General features: G+C 36.1%; 1 protein-coding gene across 1 annotated transcript in view; it reads right to left on the minus strand.

Moving 5' to 3' along the window:
• COL11A1 (collagen type XI alpha 1 chain) overlaps window positions 1-22,415 on the minus strand; it is a 164,533-nt gene that overhangs the window by 105,095 nt on the left and 37,023 nt on the right. The window contains exons 5-11 of the mRNA XM_075038798.1: window positions 22,094-22,222; window positions 8,470-8,586; window positions 7,765-7,860; window positions 5,284-5,529; window positions 2,633-2,695; window positions 1,008-1,049; window positions 584-646 (exon numbers count right to left, since the gene is read on the minus strand). Of these exons, the coding sequence (XP_074894899.1) occupies window positions 584-646; window positions 1,008-1,049; window positions 2,633-2,695; window positions 5,284-5,529; window positions 7,765-7,860; window positions 8,470-8,586; window positions 22,094-22,222 (756 nt within the window). The remainder of the gene's footprint in view (window positions 1-583; window positions 647-1,007; window positions 1,050-2,632; window positions 2,696-5,283; window positions 5,530-7,764; window positions 7,861-8,469; window positions 8,587-22,093; window positions 22,223-22,415) is intronic.

The following is a 22,415-nucleotide window of genomic DNA, read 5'->3' on the forward strand; positions in this document are numbered from 1 at the left end:
TATTTTCCTCAAATAAATATATTTAGGCTGTTATAAAATTGTGTTAGTTGTAGCAGTAAGAAAAGGTTTGTGAGAACATTTAAGACTAAAATCATAGCTTAAATTTCATTTATATTCATGACTGGATTGGGTTCTCATGCAGTATGTTATTTGATATGGCCCATAAATTCTGCCTAGATCATCTAAATATTATCCATCACTTTCAATATTTCCATGTGTGTTTTGATTCCGCAGAACTTGTTTTTTTCTGTATCTCTACATGCTATAGCTGAGGTCATACTGATTTTTTAAACCTCATTCAAATCCATATGAAATGTTTGTACCTATTACTTTATTATATTTTAAGTAATTCACATCAAAACAGAGAAACAAATAGGAACTTAACATTTTTCCTGTAATTACAGTACATATTTCTACTACCTAAGGAAGTGCTTATCCAGATTCTTATAGATCAGCCTCAGTTCCACTTAAGTTTCTTAACCTATGTGTATATATTTCAGATCAGGATCTAACCCATTTACTCTTACAGCAATTAGTGCAAGACATGCCATGAATACTCAGGATAATCTGTCTGTTGACTTACCCTTTCACCAGGGTCACCTGGAGGACCAACAGGACCTTGTAGACCTGGGGGACCTGTAAGGCCCTATGGAAAATGAATGACATTATTATGCTGAATGCTTGCAGCTTTTTAGAACTATTTTTTCTCTGGAAAGTTATGTTGAACACATATCTGGATAAAATAATTTATAAGCTGGCATACTTTTTTTCTTACAAAGATTTATAGTCAACATTCAAAAGTTTGATTTTTGTGTGCCCTCAGCCTGTAGCATGCTGTCACTGAAAATGCTGGACGTGACCCTTCTTTACTCCCTCCTGAAAATGCTAAGTCCAATATACTATTTAGGAATTATGATAAGACCAATATTAATTGTGTTAACTCATGAATACCAAGCACAGGGGATAAATCAAATGCCATAAAAGGAAATTGTGATTAATCTACTTACAGCGGGTCCTCTTGGTCCCGGTGGTCCTTCAATGAGCATACCCTAGGGGGGAATGAAACAATATACTAAATTCCTCATGTCTTGGAGAAAAGTATAAAACATCTTTTTAGCTGAACTACTGAAGTTAACATTTCTTAGTGTTTTGATAAACTTTTCTTCGGATCTTCTCTCCACAGTTACTAGAATTGGAATCCGAATTGTGTGGCTTTAAAAACGAAAAAGACTTCTAGGCTGGAGGGATCTCTTAGTACTTGAGTCAAAATAACTTTTTTTTCTTTTTTTTTTAAAATGCTATTAAAGAATTTGATGTGAGTAACTCTGGCTATTTCTATGTTGTGGGTCTTATAGCACCTGCTAGTTCCTTTTTTTTTTTTTTTTTTTTGAGTGCAGTTGCTAGTCCACATTCCAGGTCATGGTAAGACCTATGAATCTATGATCCTCACTTGTACTTGGCTTTCCATAGGAAGAGGACTGGACAAACAAGCATGAAACTAGCTATAGTGAACTCCAACAATGTTGGAGATTGGCAGTGGATACCTCTTCATTATTATGGGTGTAAACTAAATGTATCTTGCAGGGGTTTAAAAAAGCCATGCATTTTATGAGCTTCTTCACAGATCATGACTGAGAGGTCACAGTCTTGACTTCTAACTTGTTCATTATTGTTGTCCTTTAACTTTGGTGATCAGTAACTTAACAAAATGCTAATCCTGGGATAGGAATATAGAATTAAGAGGGAGATTTTGGATCACAGAATTCAGACCTTTGATATTTAGGCAACAATGACACATCATAGTATTTTATCAGCCTTCAACTTAAGCTAATTTTTTCCCTTGATACTTCTGTACCTAATTTTCTATGAAATAAAAACCAGATTAAACTTTTATTTCTATTTGGGTCAAATACATATTTGAAAGCAGTCCTTGAAAACTCTAGAAGAGTAAACCACACTGACATTCAACTTCTGCTAGACATTATAAAATGATTATTTTTTGTATAATCTGTGTTTTTTTAAAAAATTCAGTTACATTTTAGTTTCTAACCATCAAACATGATGTCCTACTGTAAAAGCCACTTAGTTACTATACTACTAATTAAAGACGAGAAAAATTCTGTCAGCTACTGATCTATTAATGTGCTTATGACCAAGTTTTGTAACCTCTGAAGAAAGTATTTAATTAAACTTTTAGCAGTTTGATTGCACCAGCACAGGTTAAACATACAAGCATTTATTTAACCTCTCAGAGGGACTTCCTTGCCCTTGCTGAAACCTGTAGTTACAGTGTTACCTGTGCTCAAGCTGGAAGCTATCTCTGTAGGTCTGTCCAAGCTGTAGTTACTAAATGGCCTGAAAAGCAGGTCTATGCTCTGTTTTTCTCTGCACAAGAAGATTCTCCTTGTTTTAAGGAACATGTGGTTAGCCCTTTGTGTAACCAAAAGAGAAGGCTGAACAGGCTACCGTCTGTTATCAGTTTTATACGGTCCACACTGCAGATGATTGTTTCAGAGATAATGGATAAGGTTACTGTCATCCTATCATGAACAACGTGGTCTGATAATGATGTATCAACAGTTTACATACGTTATACAGTGCTAAAGAAAAACTCACCCACATCTGTACTTACAGGTTCAATTACAGCTGGTTCTCCCTTTTGGCCTTTTTCTCCATAAGCCCCATGTCCAGTCACCTGGCCAGTAAAAACAGCCCCCAAAATGAAAATAAGTAGAACATCTAAGGACCTGGTACAATAAAGAACTGTAGCAACCTGTAACTGAAAGCTAAAGCTGGAACTGATCTGTGCTCTGAAAAATACATCACAAGCACAAACCATAGCAGTCAAAAATACTTAATATATGAGAAATTGAAAATGCAAAAACTGCATGCATACTTTTCAAATTATTGGATATTGTCAATTTGCAGTTTTCGAATGAGATGCTGTAGTTTGCATCCCATGGTTTTCGTTAGTACTTTTGACTTAGAATCTGAAACTTCTGTGTGCAAGTCACAAAGTTGTTTCTTTTCTTATTTGAATGGACATATTCTTGGCAATTAACAATGATTCTTCGTGGCTTTCTGAGTTAAGCAAGCCTAAAGTGAGCTGGAAAGAAAGATCCCTTGGTCCCATGTGGACAGTACCCTTCAAGCTCTTAATTTCAATCATTAGACATCCACAACACATAAAGTAGTCTGACGAGTCTATGACTTTATGGCACAAACGGGAAAGGAGTTAAGTGGCATTGTAAACTTTAAATGATATTTCATGGATAGCCAGTTATGCCTCCTAACTATATGAATTAGCATCAATGGCAAAATTATTTTAGGATCAGGTCTGTGGGAAGTTTAGGGTTCAGGATTAAGATAACTGAAGTACCTAAAACAATAGGTCAATAACACATGCTAATGAAAGAACACAGACAAATTCAAGTTTCAAACAAAGAAAAAGAAACTGATTTTTTTTTTCAAACCATGAGATATGTATTTTTCTTCAGAAGTACATCTCTTGATTGCTAACATATCCACTAGAAATTAAATTCAGCTCTGATCAGATGGAAATTTGAAATGCTTTTTTTTAATTTCAGTAGAGTGATTCCACATTTACACTAAAATAGCTGGGGATTTGAAAATGTTAAGGATAATATTACAGTATTTCAATATGAAATATCTTGGAAAGGAAAAAACAAAGATATAGATTCATGGCTTGTGCATTTTGTATTGATTTATAAAGGCACAGATCTCACTAGTAATGATGCAATAGTTCACAAAAATCAAATAGCAAGAGGTATAGATAATTATGTTTTATTATATTAATGAAAATTAGTTGTAAAAAATGACATCAAGTCTCCATCTTTGGAAATATTGCCCTTTTTTGAAAGTTTCCAGGTACTGAGTACTTTTCATCTTGCCCTTTTTAACAAAGGTAGAACTTCACTTGTTCTAAATACATCCACACGCCAAAGGAAAATTATATGATATCTCTGGTTCAGCAGATGAGAGTTGTAATAAAGCTGGCACAGGTCAGAGCCTGGGTTCCAGTTCAAGCTTCCCGACTCCTTCAGTTTTGTAGCAAGGCATTTGAAGTTGAAATTTACACCAGGGGAATAGAGTCTACACAGTCATTTGCTTAAAGCAGGCACAAATGGTGCCTTATGGGCTCTTTGCTTTGCAGATAATCTGACCTTTTCTGTGTCATTCTGCCACAGTGTCCCCATCTGGGCTAGAAGGAAAAAAGTGAGTTTGTATCACATTGCATAGATAAGTATCATTAAAAAATACAATGACCCCAACAGGGTTTAGAAAGGAGTGATAAATTAAATACAGAAGTATGGGTTTCAAGGTTGGCAGAGAAATGCAACTTCACAGCATTCACTGTTATTTTTTGGATCCTTTGTAAACTGAAGTTTTGAGTTTGTAAGGAGCAAATAAAGATAAGACTGAGCAAATCCTGCAAGCAAAATTCTCCTTTCCTACTATATTCAGGGCCTTCCCTATTAAAAGTCCAAATGGCAATTAATTTTGCTTCCAGTCTTAGTCATATTAGTTTTCTTTGCAGCTTCCACAGTCCAGTAAACTGGTAAACGAGGATCTTGGCACAACTAAAGGAAAATTAAAGCCTTGATGTTAAGCCTGTGATTAAGTCAGAGCAAAAGAAAGCGCTATAAAACACACAAAAAAGAGCATGATTCACAGGATTCGCCATGTCATCTTATCTTCCTTTAATACTGAGCTGTTAAATCACTCCTGCAAGGTCATAAACCTGTCACCATTGACTAAGCTTATTTTCATGAAAGGGTTCAGACCTTCACCTTCCCAGTCATGAATTTTCTCATTGGAAAGTAGCAGAAGCCATAGGATTCTAGACACTTATATGCATTTCAACTTCTTAAGGTAATCATATAAAAATATTAATTACAGTACTATCACCTGCATTAGAACGTACATTCTTTCCAGCTTTAGCTCTAGTTTAGAAAGATTTTTAAAACTGTTTCATTTCATCATTTGTTTTTGTAATTCCACCTCTTCTTTCCTTTCCCTCCCATCTTCAGCCCTCCCTTAGTCCCTTCACCAAAAGAGACAAAACACTTGCATTTAATAAAAATAAAAAGTTCAGGATTACTAAAAGAAGAGGATAGGCTTGATCCAAATCCTATCAAAAGTGAGACTATATCTAATATGTACAAGGAGCTCTGGATCAGGGTCTGTAAAGTTCTGAGACTGTATAACTATAAAAGAATCGCTAAATTAACTTAATCTTCATTATGCCTCCAATCAACTTACGCTCGTTTCAGTGATATCGGTCTCTGCAGGAACACCTGGACCAAACTCCTCATTAGTGGAATCAGTTGGCTTCTCTTCATATTCTTTATATTCATAAAAATCATATTCGCCTAAATCTCCATCTACCAGCAGATCAGATTCACTGAGGTCTACTCCTCTGCTTCCATATTCAGTTTCCTCAGTTTTTTTATCATAATCCTCTCCAGTTACGTATTCTTCAGCAAATACTTCTTCAGCAGGATTTTGCTATTCGTATCAGTAGCAAAGGTTTGGAAATAGGAGGAATATGTGGGTTATTGTTAGTAAAGCAATGTAAGCATATGCTGATCCACCATAATGACTTGTCAAAAGAAGAAAGAACAGTAGAACTACAGCATATTGTCTTTTAATTAGAGTCTGAAGGAATCGAAGTCCAGCCTTTCAGAGTAATTAAAAGATCATTGTATAAGTAGTACAAAGAAGTAATGCTTTCATAAGCTTTTTTTTTTAATTATTTCCAAAACCACTGAATTCAATATATCCAGTACACTGTGTGTACTGCTTACTTAATGTTACTTTAGTGCCAAATATAGCTAAATTTCCCTGCTTGGTTTCACACTTACAAGCATTCATGAATGAACATATGCACTGCAATCAGCAGTGAATAAATTCAAGCCTTTTTACAGTAACAACGTACAGGAAGTGCAAGCAAGCATCACTTTAGTTAAGCCCAGCCTTCTTCATTATTTTGTGCCTATAAATACCAATGCTGAGCTAAATGTTTCAACTTCTTTTCTCTTGTTAATGATTTTGCAGTTTATTTATCACTCTAAAAGTCATGGTTCATGTCTGTCATGGCAAATTATGTATTTTTTGTAAGTCAAATTCCACCTGCAAAACTCAGATTAATTTTAACATTTCTGAAATCTAAGCCTTCATCTTCAAGTATGTAAACTGTCAAACCAAGCAACCAACTTACAAGCACCAAAGCAGTTTAAAGGAATGCTATATTTGACATGTACAAAACCATTTGGGAAAAAAAAAGAGGATTGCTTTATTCTGTTACAGAGGTCTCTTGAAAGGATAATTTTGAAAGAAATCGGAGTTCAGATATTGCTAATATGAGTTGGACTTTCTAGATGGTCAGACAAGATGAACTAGTATGTTCTTAAAAAATGTATTAAGAAGCTAATCAGCATCCAGAGTAATTAATAATATCCTGATCTAATCAAGATATTGAAATATATTGCAATTAAAATAGGTCAGGTTCTGATTTAACAGTTGCTTAATTCCATTAGCTACAGGACTATGACTTTTGCCTTACAGCTGGAGTAAATGCAGATCTGAATGAATTCTAAGTCAAATTTTGCCGTTATGCAAAACTGTTCTCACTAAGGAAAGCATTTAGCACTTAGGATCAACCTCATTAAAACTGTACTATTTTACAATTGGCCTAAAATTGCCCAAGAAACTGAATGACTTAAATATGCCTCCGTCAATCGACTTGTGAGAAGTAAACATGAAATTTAAGACAAGGATAGTTCACAGTAGAATGAGTAAAATATACCTTAATTCACTTTCACCTTCCAACATACATAGGAGGAAAACAACAAAAAAAAGGGGGGGGGGGACGGGACTCTTTTTCCTTTTTCAAATGTTCAAGGGGGGGCAGGGAGCAGTTTTGTACATCTTTTAAGCAACATAACTTCATTTTGAAAGGAAAATGTAGAAGAAAAACAAAACCAATATTACTTATAATCAGCCATCATTTTTCTAAAACTAGCATTAATTAATATGCAGACATATTAATCAACACTGGCTTAGGTGTAGTAATCTTAACAAAATAATGTTTCAGCTTGTCATTGTGGCTTTCTAAAAAGGTGGTTTCTAACATAAGTCAAAATAATAATTTTATCTGTTTTGACAGTTCAAAATACTATGTCTCATTTGAATAGAACCTCAGTGAAAAGCAAATAATTTGGTTTTGTTAGTTGAAGAACTATTAAAAGGAAATGATGGCTTCTGACTCAACTTCAATATGCTGCTATGGCTGCAGCCATTCTTTGTCTTGTGTTAGGCTTGTTTTATGCTGCATCTTAAGAATTACAGGAAAAATTAATGACTTCCCTTCTTGTTAGATCAGGAGGACTATGTCTATTATTTAACCCACTTTATACTAGATGAAGCTCCATTCACATCCACACTGAATGCAACAACCCTGCATTCCCACAGCATATATCACTGAATGATTTCCAGGATCATGAACTCTGCAGCCTAAAGTTTCAGCAGATCTCTAAAGAATTAATGGGAGTTCTGCCCAAGAAAATAGTAGGTTCTGATATTGGCTGAGAAAGCATAAAATCGCATTAACTGGTGTTATAGATATGTATATTTACACAGTCGGACATTCATCCTTTTAAAATATGTTTGTGCTTTTTTTAATCATTGGCACCTGGTGGGCAAGTATTTTTGCTCATCATTTTCTTAAAGAGTCCTTATTACCTCATTTGCTTCAGTAGTTCGGGAGGGAGCTTCCGTCTGGGGCCCATAGTCATTTTCAGCTATGCTATACTCTTGAAAACCATCCACAATGTTTACCTAGTATTAAAGAAAAAGTACATTGTTAATAAAAAACCTGTAGGAAAAACTCAAAAGCTATCACTTTTATTCAGGTTATGGTATTAGCCAGATGTAATCATCTAGTGGGGTTAGGTATATTTTTTCTTATTATCAGAGATCTTCCAGTCTTGGCCTGGGAAAGATCTTGATTATTTCTGGGCTACCTTTACCCCTAGTTTGCCTTTTGTTGCTGCTCGATAACTTTTCTTCTTCTTCGATGCATATTTTTCATATTTTTTTGTTGTGGCCTTTTGGGGTTTGTCCTTTGAGCTAGCGGCCACTGTCCTCTTCCTCTTTTTGACCATGCCTTTCTTTTTCTGCAAACGTTATGAAAGATGGAATGGGAAAACATAAATAAAAGGAAAAGAAAATTAAGAAAGCATGAATGAAAGAAGGGTAACCAAATGTGAGATGAATGCTGTCAGCCGTAAGACCTTCCATCTCTAACTGAAAGCAAGTGTTGCAGCTACAGAATAAAGAAACGAGTGAAAGGAAAACATTAAGCTTATATACAGAAGACACAAATTGACAAACCATATGGTAGGGGACAGCTGGACACCACACGACAAACAGATCAGATTCTATTACCTCTGTTTGTGCTATTGTCTCTTCGAACAGTGGGGGTCCCTCTGTTACAGAATCAGTTTCTTTATAATCTGCATCCCCATACTCATAGTCATATTCGATAAAATCTTCTGGTGTGTACTACATTGCAAATGGAAAAATATCAGGCATTCCCATGTTAGTGGTAGCAAACTAGATTAGCAATACTGGAAAGCATCTTAACCTTTATTAGGAGTAAGCTTAAGAAAATTAAGGTAGTATGAACAATTCAATATAGTTATTCATTTGGGGGAAAAAATACAATTTCTTATTTCTTTCAAAGCACAACACAAAAGTAATAAAAAAGCAAGTAGTAGTGCCAGGAAAAAACTCTCTTTTATTGGACTGCACAGAAGAATCAACTATAATTTGGATTACTGGGAGCACCAACTGATTTTTATGAAATCATATATTTGTTTAATCTTTAAATTGCAAATAATGTCTCTTTTACTTATACTCTTTTACCTGTGTTTTTTTCAGGTGACCAGAAGAGCAGAGAGATGCCAATAGCTGACATGAATAGGGTAAACAATTTCAGATACAGGGAAGAGGCCATAACTCACAAATAACCATGGCTATCCTCCTCTTGTTTGCTAGAGAGTTCTCAAAACCAGGGCAGCTTCATGGTACACCTTGCCTGAGCAAATGCTTCACTGGTATAATTTTATTTAAAGGTCAGATCCTCAGCTGCTTTAAATTGCTCTATAGCTCTGTATCTATAATAACTAGTATCAAATGAAGATTTGGCCCACAAAACTTTTACAAGAGAAAATGTGTTTAGAATTGGCTTGTGTAATGTTGTGAATGCGATCTAGGCAGCCAGGAACTCCTGAGCTATAATCTTGGCTGTGCCGTGAAGATACTGGTCTAGGTATTATGTGCACCAAGTACTACTCATTGCAGCTGAGAAGAAAGGGCAGCTTTAAACTATCTCACCAATCCTGTCATGCTTGAAGCTACAGGAACTGATTGGTCCTGTAAATTAAAGCAGTCTCATGGCTGCTACCAATTCTCTTTATGTCCCCAGGGAGCCAAAGGAAGGTGGAATTGTGGCCAGAACCTGGCCAAGTGTCTGCTTTCCCTTGTTTAGGAAGAAATATTCTAATGTGCCTCATATGAACTAGCCACTTCTGAAATCTCCTTTCTCCTGTTACAAGTCAGCATCATGTCTAAAATGAAGACAATATCTGTTTGTTTCTTTAGATTGCTGAAAGGATTAGTACATTACACTTCCAAATGACTCTGAGGATTCATAGAAGTCATAAATATCATCAGCATCAGAAAGAGATTGACATTGTAGAAGAAATTATAAATGAGATTAAAACAGATCTCCGTATTCCAAAATATATTCTACTATGTGACCAAATTACTGGTTTAATGATTTTCTCTGGTGAAGCCTTTTGATACAATTCTTGTACTTATGATTTTAGTGTGCAGAAAATATGGAGAAGTTGATTTCCTCAGGAAGTATGAGAGTAACATGGAAAGGTCTTAATCACTTCAAAATCCTTTACGTGAGTTTCTGTTACTTCACCCCTGTGACTCCTCAGAGTTGTACTATGTACTATGACCAACAGCTTTTCTTGAAGATACAGATTTTTTTAAGATATCAGATGCTTTTTGATTATTTCTACACCAATGCACATACAACCTGGTTAGTAATGAGATTTGATAAACATATAGAAAGAATGTAACATACTTCTGGTAATTATCTAAAATTATATTGCACATTAATAAGAAAACTTCAAACTACAAATTACAAAACATTTATCATTTTAGGTAGACAATATCCTCTCTGTGAAGTACATTGGTGCTTCATATCTGCCCGTTATATAATGTAAGCAATGCTTTGATTTCATCAGTAGTGTCATTGGCATTACAGAAATATGTTGATTCTATTTATACTTTTCAAAACCAGCAGCATTTCAGACTTAAAACTGGTAAGTAATATGTGATTATTCTCTCCCTGTTCAGTAAATTAAGATTCAGTCCTAATCCCAGTGAAGTCAATGAAACTTCTTTGACTTGTAAATAGTTTTGTCCAAGGGCCTCATAGGCAGTGATGATACATTTTTACAGGTGTGTAAATGTATAAAAAGATGTCTTCTGTCTTGTGCACATCTGGAAATGCAACTCAATACAACTTGTTTCTAATGAAGAATGCCACTGACATCTGAAAAAGAAAACTCGGTGACAAGTTTCTAGGAGACCATAAGCAGCCACATAAAGGAAGTAAAGAAAAGAAATAACCACATGGATAAAACCAGCCCTTTTGAAATAGTTACAGAATAGCATTGAAATTGCTGTATTTTTTTGGAAATTATAAAAATGTGTGCAAATGCATAAAATCTGATTTACTTATCTTCTGTCAAGAAATCTATGCAAACTAGGTTGATCTACAAGAAAAAAAAAGTCTTTAGTGGAATATACCTCTTCAAATTCAGTCATTCCACCCTACCAGTGACAGCCCATTACAAGTTTTTAAATGCTTCCTCAGCCAAACAACTCGAATCAAACACTCTTCTATGTTATTTTTATTGGTACCAAAACAATAGACACTACCCATGTCAAATATTATCCAGTATCTTAAGGGATAAGTGGAGGAACATTTTGGAGAGAATCGCTGTTTCATTAGCTGGATTTAAACTTAAATATGCTGCTAGGAGTTTGTTTCAGTAACTCCCAGACATGTAGATTCCTTTTTAGTAAGCATTGTAGACCTATTCTGAAACTGGAAGCATTCATTCGAGCATTTATTTTGACCAATTAACAATTAAAATAAAACTCTGTGTTGCTCAGTATTATAACTGTTTTTCAAATCTCAGTAGTATGGCTTCCCTTAAGGTAGGCTGAATGGCTGTGCTGAATTGTGCCAACTATGCAACTAATAAAATTACAACAGTGGGTTACAAAAGTTCTTCAGAGGCCATAAACTAAACATAAATCTTGTTTGGAAAAAAAAGAAAGGAAAAATGTCTTTGCCAAGTATGTTAATATTAAAAAAGAAAGTGGTGAATAAATTGAAATTTATGCTAAGATCTGCCAGAGGCATAGTTTGGAAAGCCAGACATTTATGAATGAGAACTAGAAAACACTCATACAAAAAAGCATGAGTATGTGGAGAGATCTATTGCATCATGCATAATCACACAGGAAATATTTTACTTTTGGGTACTGTGCTTCAATCATTTCTATTAAAGAAAATTAAACTTTCTTGACATATGCAAAATATTATCACAAATACATTTGGGTTACAATGATACACAGGCACACAGACAAAAAGAACAGGAATGGATGAGAAGTGGGAATGTCAGTTTTCATGCTGGAATCAGATTACTGCCAAGCAAGTGAAGATCTTCTCCATGGACTTTTTTTATTCCTTTTTAAGAGCACAGTATCAGAGGGGTATTATGGAAATTCTTGAACCTACAAGCTAGGACATGTGGCCACCATGCTGAAACCATATTCAAGTAGTTTCTAATTTGCAGTACTTTGTAGTCCCCCTGGTACAAGGGGGACAAGTGGGAATATGCAGTAGCCCTACACTTCCTACATAGAAAGACCTTATTCTTAGCAATTCTTCCTTTCCATTTCTTTCTGAAAGACCAGCAACCTTAGTCTTTCACACCAGCCAATAAACAGAGAGAATGTGTTTTGTACTGTACTGCACAGGTCCTGTTGCAATTAGTGAAATATAGATGCAAAATCTTCCAGGTGTATTTCCTGAGGCACAATCTGTCCAGAAGGAGGAATGCATCTCTACACCCCTAACTGGTATAAAGATCTACTTTAGAAATATGATTTACTTCACAGCATGATTTTATCAACTCAACCTGATAAAGGCTATTCCCCATTTTTAAGATGAGACAACAGGTCTGGTGAAGGACTGGCCACTTAAATGAGGACTAAATTTACAAACACCAGGAAAAGATTTAATGGAGTGAATAATGGGGCTTTAGTCACCTGCTGTGAAGCTGGCAACTCATACTTACCCTGCCAGTAACAGTCAAGGTTGGATATGTGGCACATATCCCTTCTTTTTCTGAAGCTACACAACTACAAGGTCACCTTTATCAGATGACCAGAGACAGCGGTATGACCCACTCAGTTTGAGGACTCAACAAACCTTGAGAAAAGTGCCTTCACATTTTGCATGCTAACATGTCTGAGTGCAAAACCCAAGCTATCTCAGGCCTTTCTATTAGTTCACATAAGTTGGGGAGTTCATAGAAATCTGTCATGGTTGCACTGCTAATCAAAGGAAAGAGAACATGTAGACTTTTGAAAATATAGGAGAAAGCACCTAGAATTTCAAAATTAATTAATGCTAATGGAAAAGTATCTTCTGCCACCTTCTGAATTTAGTCAAGACTACTAATGCTAGCAAGAAATCAAAGCAAGGAATGAAAGCAAGTATGACAGATATGAAGAGTGTAGTTGAAGAGAGCATCATTTGTTTTGTTAGCTATATACCAAAGGAAGATACTACTGGCCAGGAATGCAGCCAGAGAATCAAGAAGCTGGAATGGGATTTAAAGGGCCATTCAGCTTGTGGATCATTCTGATGATCCTTCTATGGGTCAACTTAGCCAAGTGCAAAATATACCTACCACAGCTGTGCAGCGTTACTTCAATCCTGCTCAAGAGATCTGTCTATGAAAGTTTACCTAAACCTTAATACTGAAAGATAATGGGATAGTAAAGACCTGAGACAACAGAGACAAGATTCACCACATGCTCATAGTAATAGCAAAAGATATACAACTGTATTAACTTTCCCAGTGATTTAACATGAATATAAAAAAAGACTGACTCAAAATTTTATCTTTAACTTGGACAATAGCTGGAACCTGGTGAGAGATTTTGGCTAAGAGACATCAGGTAACACATACTTCAAATGTGATGCAATTTTCTGTTGTTTTTCTTTCTTTTCTTGTAAGACCACCAATAGTTACAGAACAGCCATTCTTGTAATGAATATTGCATATGACTGTTTTCTTACAAATGAAAGGAAGAATAAAACTTGCTGTTCCTTGATGGGACAAAATCTTTCCACTATGACCTCATGCTTTCTTTACCAGAGTGATTATATTACACTACCAGATCATCATGCAATTCCAATTAAAGAGATGAACTGTTTTCTTCATCAGATGAATTTTAGAAGCAGAAGATCAGCAGCATGCAAGGCCTATTTCAACTGTGGAATGACTTAAATATTCTGAAGACAGCCTTACTTTGAAAATGGATTCTTCTGCTATCCTTACTCTAACCCCCCCCCCAATTCCAAGATGTAGATTTTAGCAATTTTTGCTTTATCTTTCCAAATTACAAGGAACTAACAATCTAAATCCTAAACCAACAAACTGTCATAAGCTCAATTTTTCCATTGCCTAAAGATTATGCTAAATCATCTAGCTAGCTGAAGAGACAAAGATGACTTTGAAACATTCTAGGCCCCCTAACACTTTACAAAATGCAATAAAATAAAGGATGCCAAGCAAAATGAGAGTTTTAAAAACCAGATGCAGTAATATAAATAATTGAATGGTAGTAGATTTCAATCTTAGGGCAGAAAGAAAGTTAAAAAATTTAAAAGACAGCCTCTTCTACTACATAGTCCTTTAATTGTTCATAAAAAGTGATAAAAGCAAGGAGATAAAAGGATATAAGAACAAAATCTTCAACTTCCAAAGACAGCCTCTGTCAAAAGGAGAACAAGACACTTAAGGTTCTTTATGTTAATTGCTTAAAGAAAAAAATCTATATACCTATACAAGGAAAAAGAGAGCTAGGAAGATCATTTTAAAAGCTGCTAAGTTAGCTAACTGCAATTCTAAACATGGCATTAAACATGAAATTAAACATGAAAATAATTATCTTTCTGTAGTCTTCAGAAAACTAGTCTTTCTGATCAAACACCTGAAAGGACACTAAATTAGCATGATTTGAAAGGATGCCTGAAGCCTCCAAGTCGACATATTTGTGGGCCATTGGCACCTTTACTTTACCAAGTTCATTTCATTAAAGGCAAACATTTGATTTCTTCAAGTAATGCATTAGTTTGGGATAGGTCCAAAATAAATGAAGTAGAGTTCCTTTGGGGAGCAATTCCTTCAGCAGAAGTCAGACAGTGTGATTTATTGCATTGCAGAAGAATCTTCCAAGAGAAGTTTTGAAAGCCTGATAGCTGGGTCCATTGAAAACTAGACCTGATGACACTCCAGGAAATATATACTGCCCAACATCAAGGAAGATGAAGACTGGCTAGGTCTTTCCCTGCTCTAATTTCTGTGAGCTGGCCAAGCATATGTGATTGAACTGGAACAGAATTTAACACAATTCCATTTATAGTAGAAAGGGTTTTGAAAACAAAACAGAGGCCAGACTATTCACAAGTTATTTATAAGAAAATCGTAGGTGCATATCTTCCTTAGGAAAAGTAATCCTGATAATTTAAAAATACAATTTCATCCTCATATTTGATCCTTAAAACCTAATTATACATTCAGCATGAAACAAAAAAAAAACCCACCCCAGCAGAATAGAGCAAAAAGCTTAAATAAAATCAACAAAATAAAAGACCCTTTTCTCCCAAAGACATTATTCAGCCAACTGGCCAATTTGCCGCTAAGTTCATGAAACCTGCAATATATCTGAATGGCTAGCACCAGTGGCTCCATAGTAATTCATCCTATCATTTAATTCTAACATTCAAAGAGTTACTATGGAGCCACTGGTGCTAGCCATTCAGATACATTGCATGGTTCATAAATATGCCATATCTTAATGATCAGACTTTGTTCTGTAAAATTCTACGATGGACGGATAACAATGTAGCACAAAGAAAGAACTCACATTTCTCACTCATTTCCTCTCCCTACTTCCTACCAGTTTACTTGTTTGCAGCTCTTTGCCCCTTATTTTGTCTGCTTTCTCTATGTAAAAATCTTCCAAAATTTGCAGACCATAGGAAGATTTTGCATGGTCAAATGACATGACACTAGACTGAAATCATGCTAAAGCACTATTCTAATTACTTTCTAAAGTTCTTGGCCAGTTTGTTCTCCACTTAATTCTCTTTATCCAAAAGCTATTTAATTGCACCAAACACTCTGAACTCTCTAGCAATGCTCTTATGACATAAGACAATAACATGCAATACTTAATGAATATATTTCAGGATACAATACTTTCCTTAAAAGATCTGGCAACATCCTCCCTGTTGTAAATCAAACGCAGTGACTTTTCTTTGCTTGGAATTTCTAAGAACTGAGAGTTGTGCTTATGAAGTAATAATTTGGTTTGGGAAGTACTCTCTTTCCCCTGCTGTATTCAAATTTGAACATTATCTATAATCAGATACCCTTTCTTTTTCCTCCAGAAGCAACTACAGATTCAGCACAATTTTTTAAGCAACTTCTAGGCAACACCTTTTTGGTGTAGTGAGAACTGCTGAGGTCATCACTCTGTACTTGACAAGTTATGGATATTCATATCTAGCTATTCACAAGCAAGAAGAACAAGGACAACAGATGTATACTTCAGTTAAAGCATGGAAATAAATGATAATAAACAACAGAGTAAAGTGTGTGGATATTACTATTAATCTATTGCTTTCCCATCTTCAAATTTCAGACTGAATGACACTTAGGTCTGATGAAGTTGGAACAAAACACAGAGGTATAAAAGCATTCTGTACAGGAATGTCATTCACATGCATCTCTATTCTAATGGCTTAGCCTGAACTGCCCACAGAAAGCCCCACAGTTCTCGCAAACAGCCAAGTTCAACGTATTTTACAGAGCCTGTACTCAAAAGGTTTAACCAGTTAAATAAACCTTGTTTAGATGTATATCACAGTCACTTGGATACAGAAAGGGACTGACATAATTAAAATGGAAGTGAAAATACAGCATCCAGGTCCAAAGCTTATATCTTGAAGTCCTTAGGTCATGCCTACCTAACCCCCTATAGGAAGGGAGAGGTGATGGAAAAGGATGCAGGAGGTTGACCTTGGTTGGGTAGGAGAATGGTACAGGGATCAGGATAGCACAGCTGAGTAAGTGTATTGGGTTTGCATGGCAATGTTTGGGTAGCAGGGGGCCTACAGGGGTGGCTTCTGTGAGAAGCTGCTGGAAGCTTCCCCTGTGTCCGACAGCCAATGCCAGCCAGCTCCAAGATGGACCCACCACTGGCCAAGGCCGAGCCAATCAGCAACGGTGGTAGCACCTCTGGGATAACAGATTGTCGTGGTTTAACCCCAGCCAGCAACTAAGCACCACGCAGCCGCTCACTCACTCCCCCCCCACCCAGTGGGATGGGGGAGAAAATAGGGAAAAAGAAGCAAAACCCGCGGGTTGAGATAAGAACAGTTTAATAGAACAGAAAAGAAGAAACTAATGATAATGATAACACTAATAAAATGCCAACAGCAATAATGAAAGGATTGGAATGTACAAATGATGCGCAGTGCAATTGCTCACCACCCGCCAACCGACACCCAGCTAGTCCCTGAGCAGCGATTCCCTGCCCCCACTCCCCAGTTCCTATACTAGACGTGACGTCCCATGGTATGGAATACACCGTTGGCCACTTTGGGTCAGCTGCCCTGGCTGTGTCCTGTGCCACCTTCTTGTGCCCCTCCAGCTTTCTTGCTGACTGGGCATGAGAAGCTGAAAAAATTAACTTTAGACTAAACACTACTGAGCAACAACTGAAAACATCAGTGTGTAATCAACATTCTCCTCGTACTGAATCCAAAACATAGCACTATACTAGCTACTAGAAAGAAAATTAACTCTATCCCAGCCAAAACCAGGACACAGACCTTGCCCCCAACAAACATAAACAATGCTACCAGCTGAACTGGAAAGATGGCATTGGGTGGAAATGAGTACAGAAAAGGAAAGCACTCATTTAAGCCAGCAGTGCTATTGAAAGAAATGCCCCAAAAACTACAATGTTGGGTATTTGATTGTTTGCTCCTTTGCAGAAGGAAACTGTCTAGAGCAATGAAGATTACACTCAGTTAAACAAAGTACTTTTGCCTTTAAACCTACATCATCTTAGCCAAATATTTCTCTTTAGATGTTTCTTTAGTGGTCTAAAAATCATCCAACTTTTCAGAATAACTCCATTCCCAGGCTGTGAACTTGCCAGGAGACTACAAAAGTGTGTGATATCAAAAGAAATACTATTCAGCTTCCTAAGTGTAACTCCACAAACATAATTTACTATTTCACTGACAAAAGTCAACCACTTCCTTTGGGTTTTGTAGTCAATGCTGGAAACACGCACTAATAGGCTCTGCAATCACATAACTTGTCTCTTTCCTCTAAGCCAGGTATCAGTTTCTTATGCTGGTCTGCAATAATTCCAAGGCTCAGAGATGTAAAGCCAGAAGGGACTATTAGATCACCTTGACTAACTCTTGTATACTTTCAGACTTCAAAACTTCTTACAGTCACCCTGTAACTGAGCCTACTAAAGTATAAATGATATTTCCCCAAACTTTTAGAAAGGTATCTATCCTTGGCTTGAAGATATCTAGAGATACACCATTTTGGTAACTTGTTTCATTCCTAAAAATTTTAGTAGATCTTTTCCTAACTGAAGTTATCTTACTTTCTTTTCTCCCCACCCTCCATTCGTCTGCAGCCAGCATTTTCTTTTTGTGAAGGTTCTTTGCATATGCTGAGCAAAATTTCAAGCTTTTGTCATTATTGTGGACAAGTCAAACACATTAAGTTTCCCAGTTCCCAAAGTCACAACAATTATGTAGCTTTTATTTGAATAATTTCCATTTTTACAATATTTGTTTTAGTGACTAAACACCAAGACCATATGTGATGTTCCAGTATATGTTTCAACCAGCAGCATACAGACAAGTAATATCACATCTGTATTCTTATTCCTTTGTTTACAAACCAAGACATGCACTGCATTTTTTTGCCAGTTTTGCTTTGAGTGCTTATGTACAAACTGTTTCCCTACTTTAATAACCAGAATCTTTTGAGGCTACTGTCCAACAAATATCCAGCTTCTGCTGGCTTAAGCCAAAGCTGACACTGAAAGACACAATCCTGCCTAGCCTTTAGCCCAGTGTTCTCTCTTCGCTCTTTCTATTACAAGAGTTTGTGTGAAAACATGGGAGATCAAACCTGGAAATCAATCAAGCTAAACAGTAATCTTTTCATGTTGGCTTTCAGTTTGATTAGTATTTCAGTCTCGTAAATCACGTACCCCCAAATTGCTTTCACTGATATAGCAGCAGATGAAGCCCACAAATGGGGACAGGTTCTTTTGTTAATACAAGCAAGCAGGCTGTATTGCAGTGTATATTTCCTAGTTCTTTATGTTTGCCCTGCATCTCTTTTTCTTGTATGTGCGTAACGTTGCCTTTAGTTGTGTTATCATCGTTTACTGCTCTGCAATATCATGACTCTGACAAATTTTAATAGCATCCATTTTACACTCATTTCTATATTGCTAGCACAATTTCTAAGAAACTCTACTAGAAAGTGAATTCAGCAATAGCTCTCTATTTATAGTAATTTCTGAAATAAGGCAGCCAGATTTGAATCTGCTTGTCAGGTAATTTATCTTTACCTGACAATGCCTTTTTTTTCATTCAAATATCTTATGTTGACATATCAGAAGCTTTACGAAGGTCTAAGTCTATAAATTCTATCAGATATAACTATCAAACTTGTTATCTCAAAACACACAATCAGGCATTCTGAAGTAATTGTTTTCCATATGGACTGGCTGTAATTGTATTTCTACCTTTTAACACCTTATTTAATTTTGCAATCAACAGTTTAAAAAAATCAGCACTGCTATCTTTTATAACTTCTTCCAGTACTTAAGTAAGACTTGTTTCATTTATTTCCTTAAGATGAATTATCTATGTGATTTGATAGGCTGCATCTCAAAAGATAACAAAGTAGCCTGCTTTAACAACCTGCTTTTTTATCATTTAGCAGACAATTCTATAATTCTGGGCAATTCAGCCAATCATTTATTCTATTGCACATTCATCACATTGGTAGCATGGCTGATGTGATTATTTCAGATTACTGTTACACAACATGTTAGAGATCCATTGACTTCACTGGGAATATTCATACAAAGTTACACATATAAACTCATGGATACCAATGAGGAAATTGTGTCTTAGCTCAGAAAGCAAAATAATTCAATCACCACTTAGAGCAATAAATAGAAGCAAACAGCAATGGCACTTCTCCAATTGTAATCTTTTAGCTCTTTTCAAATTTTTTCAAATTCATTTTAAAATGTTACATTACATTACAAATTAAGATCTTTGATTTTACTTTTTTCTCTGCAGGTACTCCCACAAGCTATATGTGTTATCACAGGGCAAAAAAATAGACCTTAGAAAAACACATTAAAAAACCACTAACCCCAAGAGCATTTTTGCAATGGCTGCTGAATTTAGTGATATTTGCTGACTCCAAGTGGCAGTTGCATTAGGCTATAGATGATCTCCACTCAGGATGCTGGAGGAGAACAGCACCAATTGTTAGATTTTATGGTTGCCTTTCTTTATTTGGTGCCCACAGACTGTTTTCAATAGCTGTGCAGTATGTAACTGGGAATTCTATATGATGAGCATATAACTATATATGTGGACATAGTTTTTATAATTATGATGTGGCTTATTTTTCTTTTGATCTACAAATGAGTGCTCTCAACTGATGCTAGTGTTAAACAGCTTTGATATAGTATAAACATAATATTTGACAGCAAGAGATTTAGCTAGTCATCCATTATGGAGGGAATGTAAACCCTGAGCTTTTTTATTCTACATACTTAAGAAACATTGAATTACACTCTAATAATTCACCAGTAGTTGTTGCTAATAACTGAGTGTAAGTATTCATTCTTCTTTACCTTGAATAGGTTCTGAATCTACAGTCTGATCCCAACTAATTTCTGTGGACTAGGAGCTTTGTCCACATGTATTACACCAAAGGATGGGAGCCATCATTGCCATCAGTGCTGGCCAGAGCAAGCAAATGTTTGCAGTCCCTCTAAGCCATGTTAACTCCTGCTTACGAGTTGATGTGAGTTTGGAGGAGACAGTACTCCCAACTTGGAGCATTTTAAGTATTTAGATATATTCCTCTTCAAGAAAGAGACCAAGGGATGATTTTAACAACTTTTTCCCACAAAGATCAGTTTATTAGATTGAATACTCTTCAGACTTATTTCAACGTAGAAAAGCACTAGCCTATTCTAAACCTTCCAGGTCTTCACACAGGAAATAACAGAAAAAGAATCAGAGTGCTAAGTCACATAGCAGCAAAGCCCAGGAAAGTTCTCCAGCAAAATGTCAAATTTCTTTGAAATTTAATAATGAGAAAAAAATTAATTTTATTTTGCTATCTTTTATTTTCTTCCCATAAAATATCAACAATATGCTTTCAGCCTGTTCTCTTTTGGAATATAGTGCCTGGAGATGCACGTAGCTGGGCACACAGACAGAAGGTCCTACAGGGTCCTCATGGAGAGATCAGGCTCCATACACTGTAATGTAGGGTAAAGGCCTCTGCCTACGTGTGATTGACTCGACACATCTTGAACCGTACCTCTGATGCAATGGATGTGGGAGTCCCTTTGAACGAAGTTCTGGGCCCTATGGAGCTTAGTCACTTCATGACAAAATTTTAAATCAGATAGAATAAACAGTAACAACAAATAAAATTATCATGTATTTAGGAAAAATTCTGCCTCAAAATTGGCTCAAAGCAGGCATCTGAGAACAATTCAGCAAGTTTTTAATGGTGATCTCTTGAGCAATCAGTAACAATAACCAGTCAGATCACACAGAGTTGAGGGAGTACTAACTGTCCAGAGCCAAGTTCAATTAAGACTAGTTACGTTTTGCAAAAGCTTTCCACTTTCCACTGTTTGATGCAAGTATTCAGAATGTGTACAACAATACATACAACTGCTGACCCTCAGAGGTCTAATCTGAGGAACTGTCTTACCCTCAGTGAATTACTCAGTTTATGGCTGTAAGAACTGTCTACAGTGAAAAATGGCTTCTGTAAACATTTTTTATTTCTGGGAAAAATTCCAACTCTGTTTTATCTCTGTTGATATCTACCTGCTAGGAGTGGAGCTGGCTGAAATAATTTTGTGTGTACATGCATTTGTACACCGGACACAGCTCATTAGAATACATAACAATTCTAGCTGAAGAAGTTTACAATTGCAGAATACTTACAGCTCCCATGTCTTTCAAATGTGGCATTTGATAGTACTCAGCATCAGTGAAATCATAAATGTACACAGGAAGAACAAATAGGTACAACTAAACAAACTCATATTGCTATCATTTTTTAAGGAATTACAGTTTAACTTCATGGAGCATGCCGGTTATTCAAATACCAGTGTGATATGCTCCTTCAAATGCCTGACAGAAATGATTGGATAGCAAAAATGAATGCACTCCTGCAATCTTCCTCCCTTATATCTAGAACAATGCATGCCATTTAGCTGTAAATGCTCCTTGGGTAACTTATACACAGTACAACCACTAAAGTGCAATAAATCTAGTAATACATGACTGATTACTTACCTCATCAACTTGAGGATCTTGAGCCTGAGCAGCATTGGGCACTGGGGAATCACAGTCTGGGCTATAATGCTCACAATAGTCATATGCAGCTCTGGGGTCAGCTATAATCAACAGCTGCTGGATGTCACCCTGCAGGAAAGCATATGCAGTTTAAATAAAAAACCCAAAGATTGTCTACAGTTCATCAGAAGTACAGAGTTTTTATTCAGAAAACAAAACTAGGCATATAATACTTAGATATCATATTAACATTTGTAGTTATAAATAACATATCTGGAAAATATATATATATATAAATAACATATTCTGGAAAACATCTTAA

This window comes from Buteo buteo, chromosome 10, assembly GCF_964188355.1.
Source record: "Buteo buteo chromosome 10, bButBut1.hap1.1, whole genome shotgun sequence".
In the NCBI taxonomy this organism is placed as follows: Eukaryota; Metazoa; Chordata; class Aves; order Accipitriformes; family Accipitridae; genus Buteo; species Buteo buteo.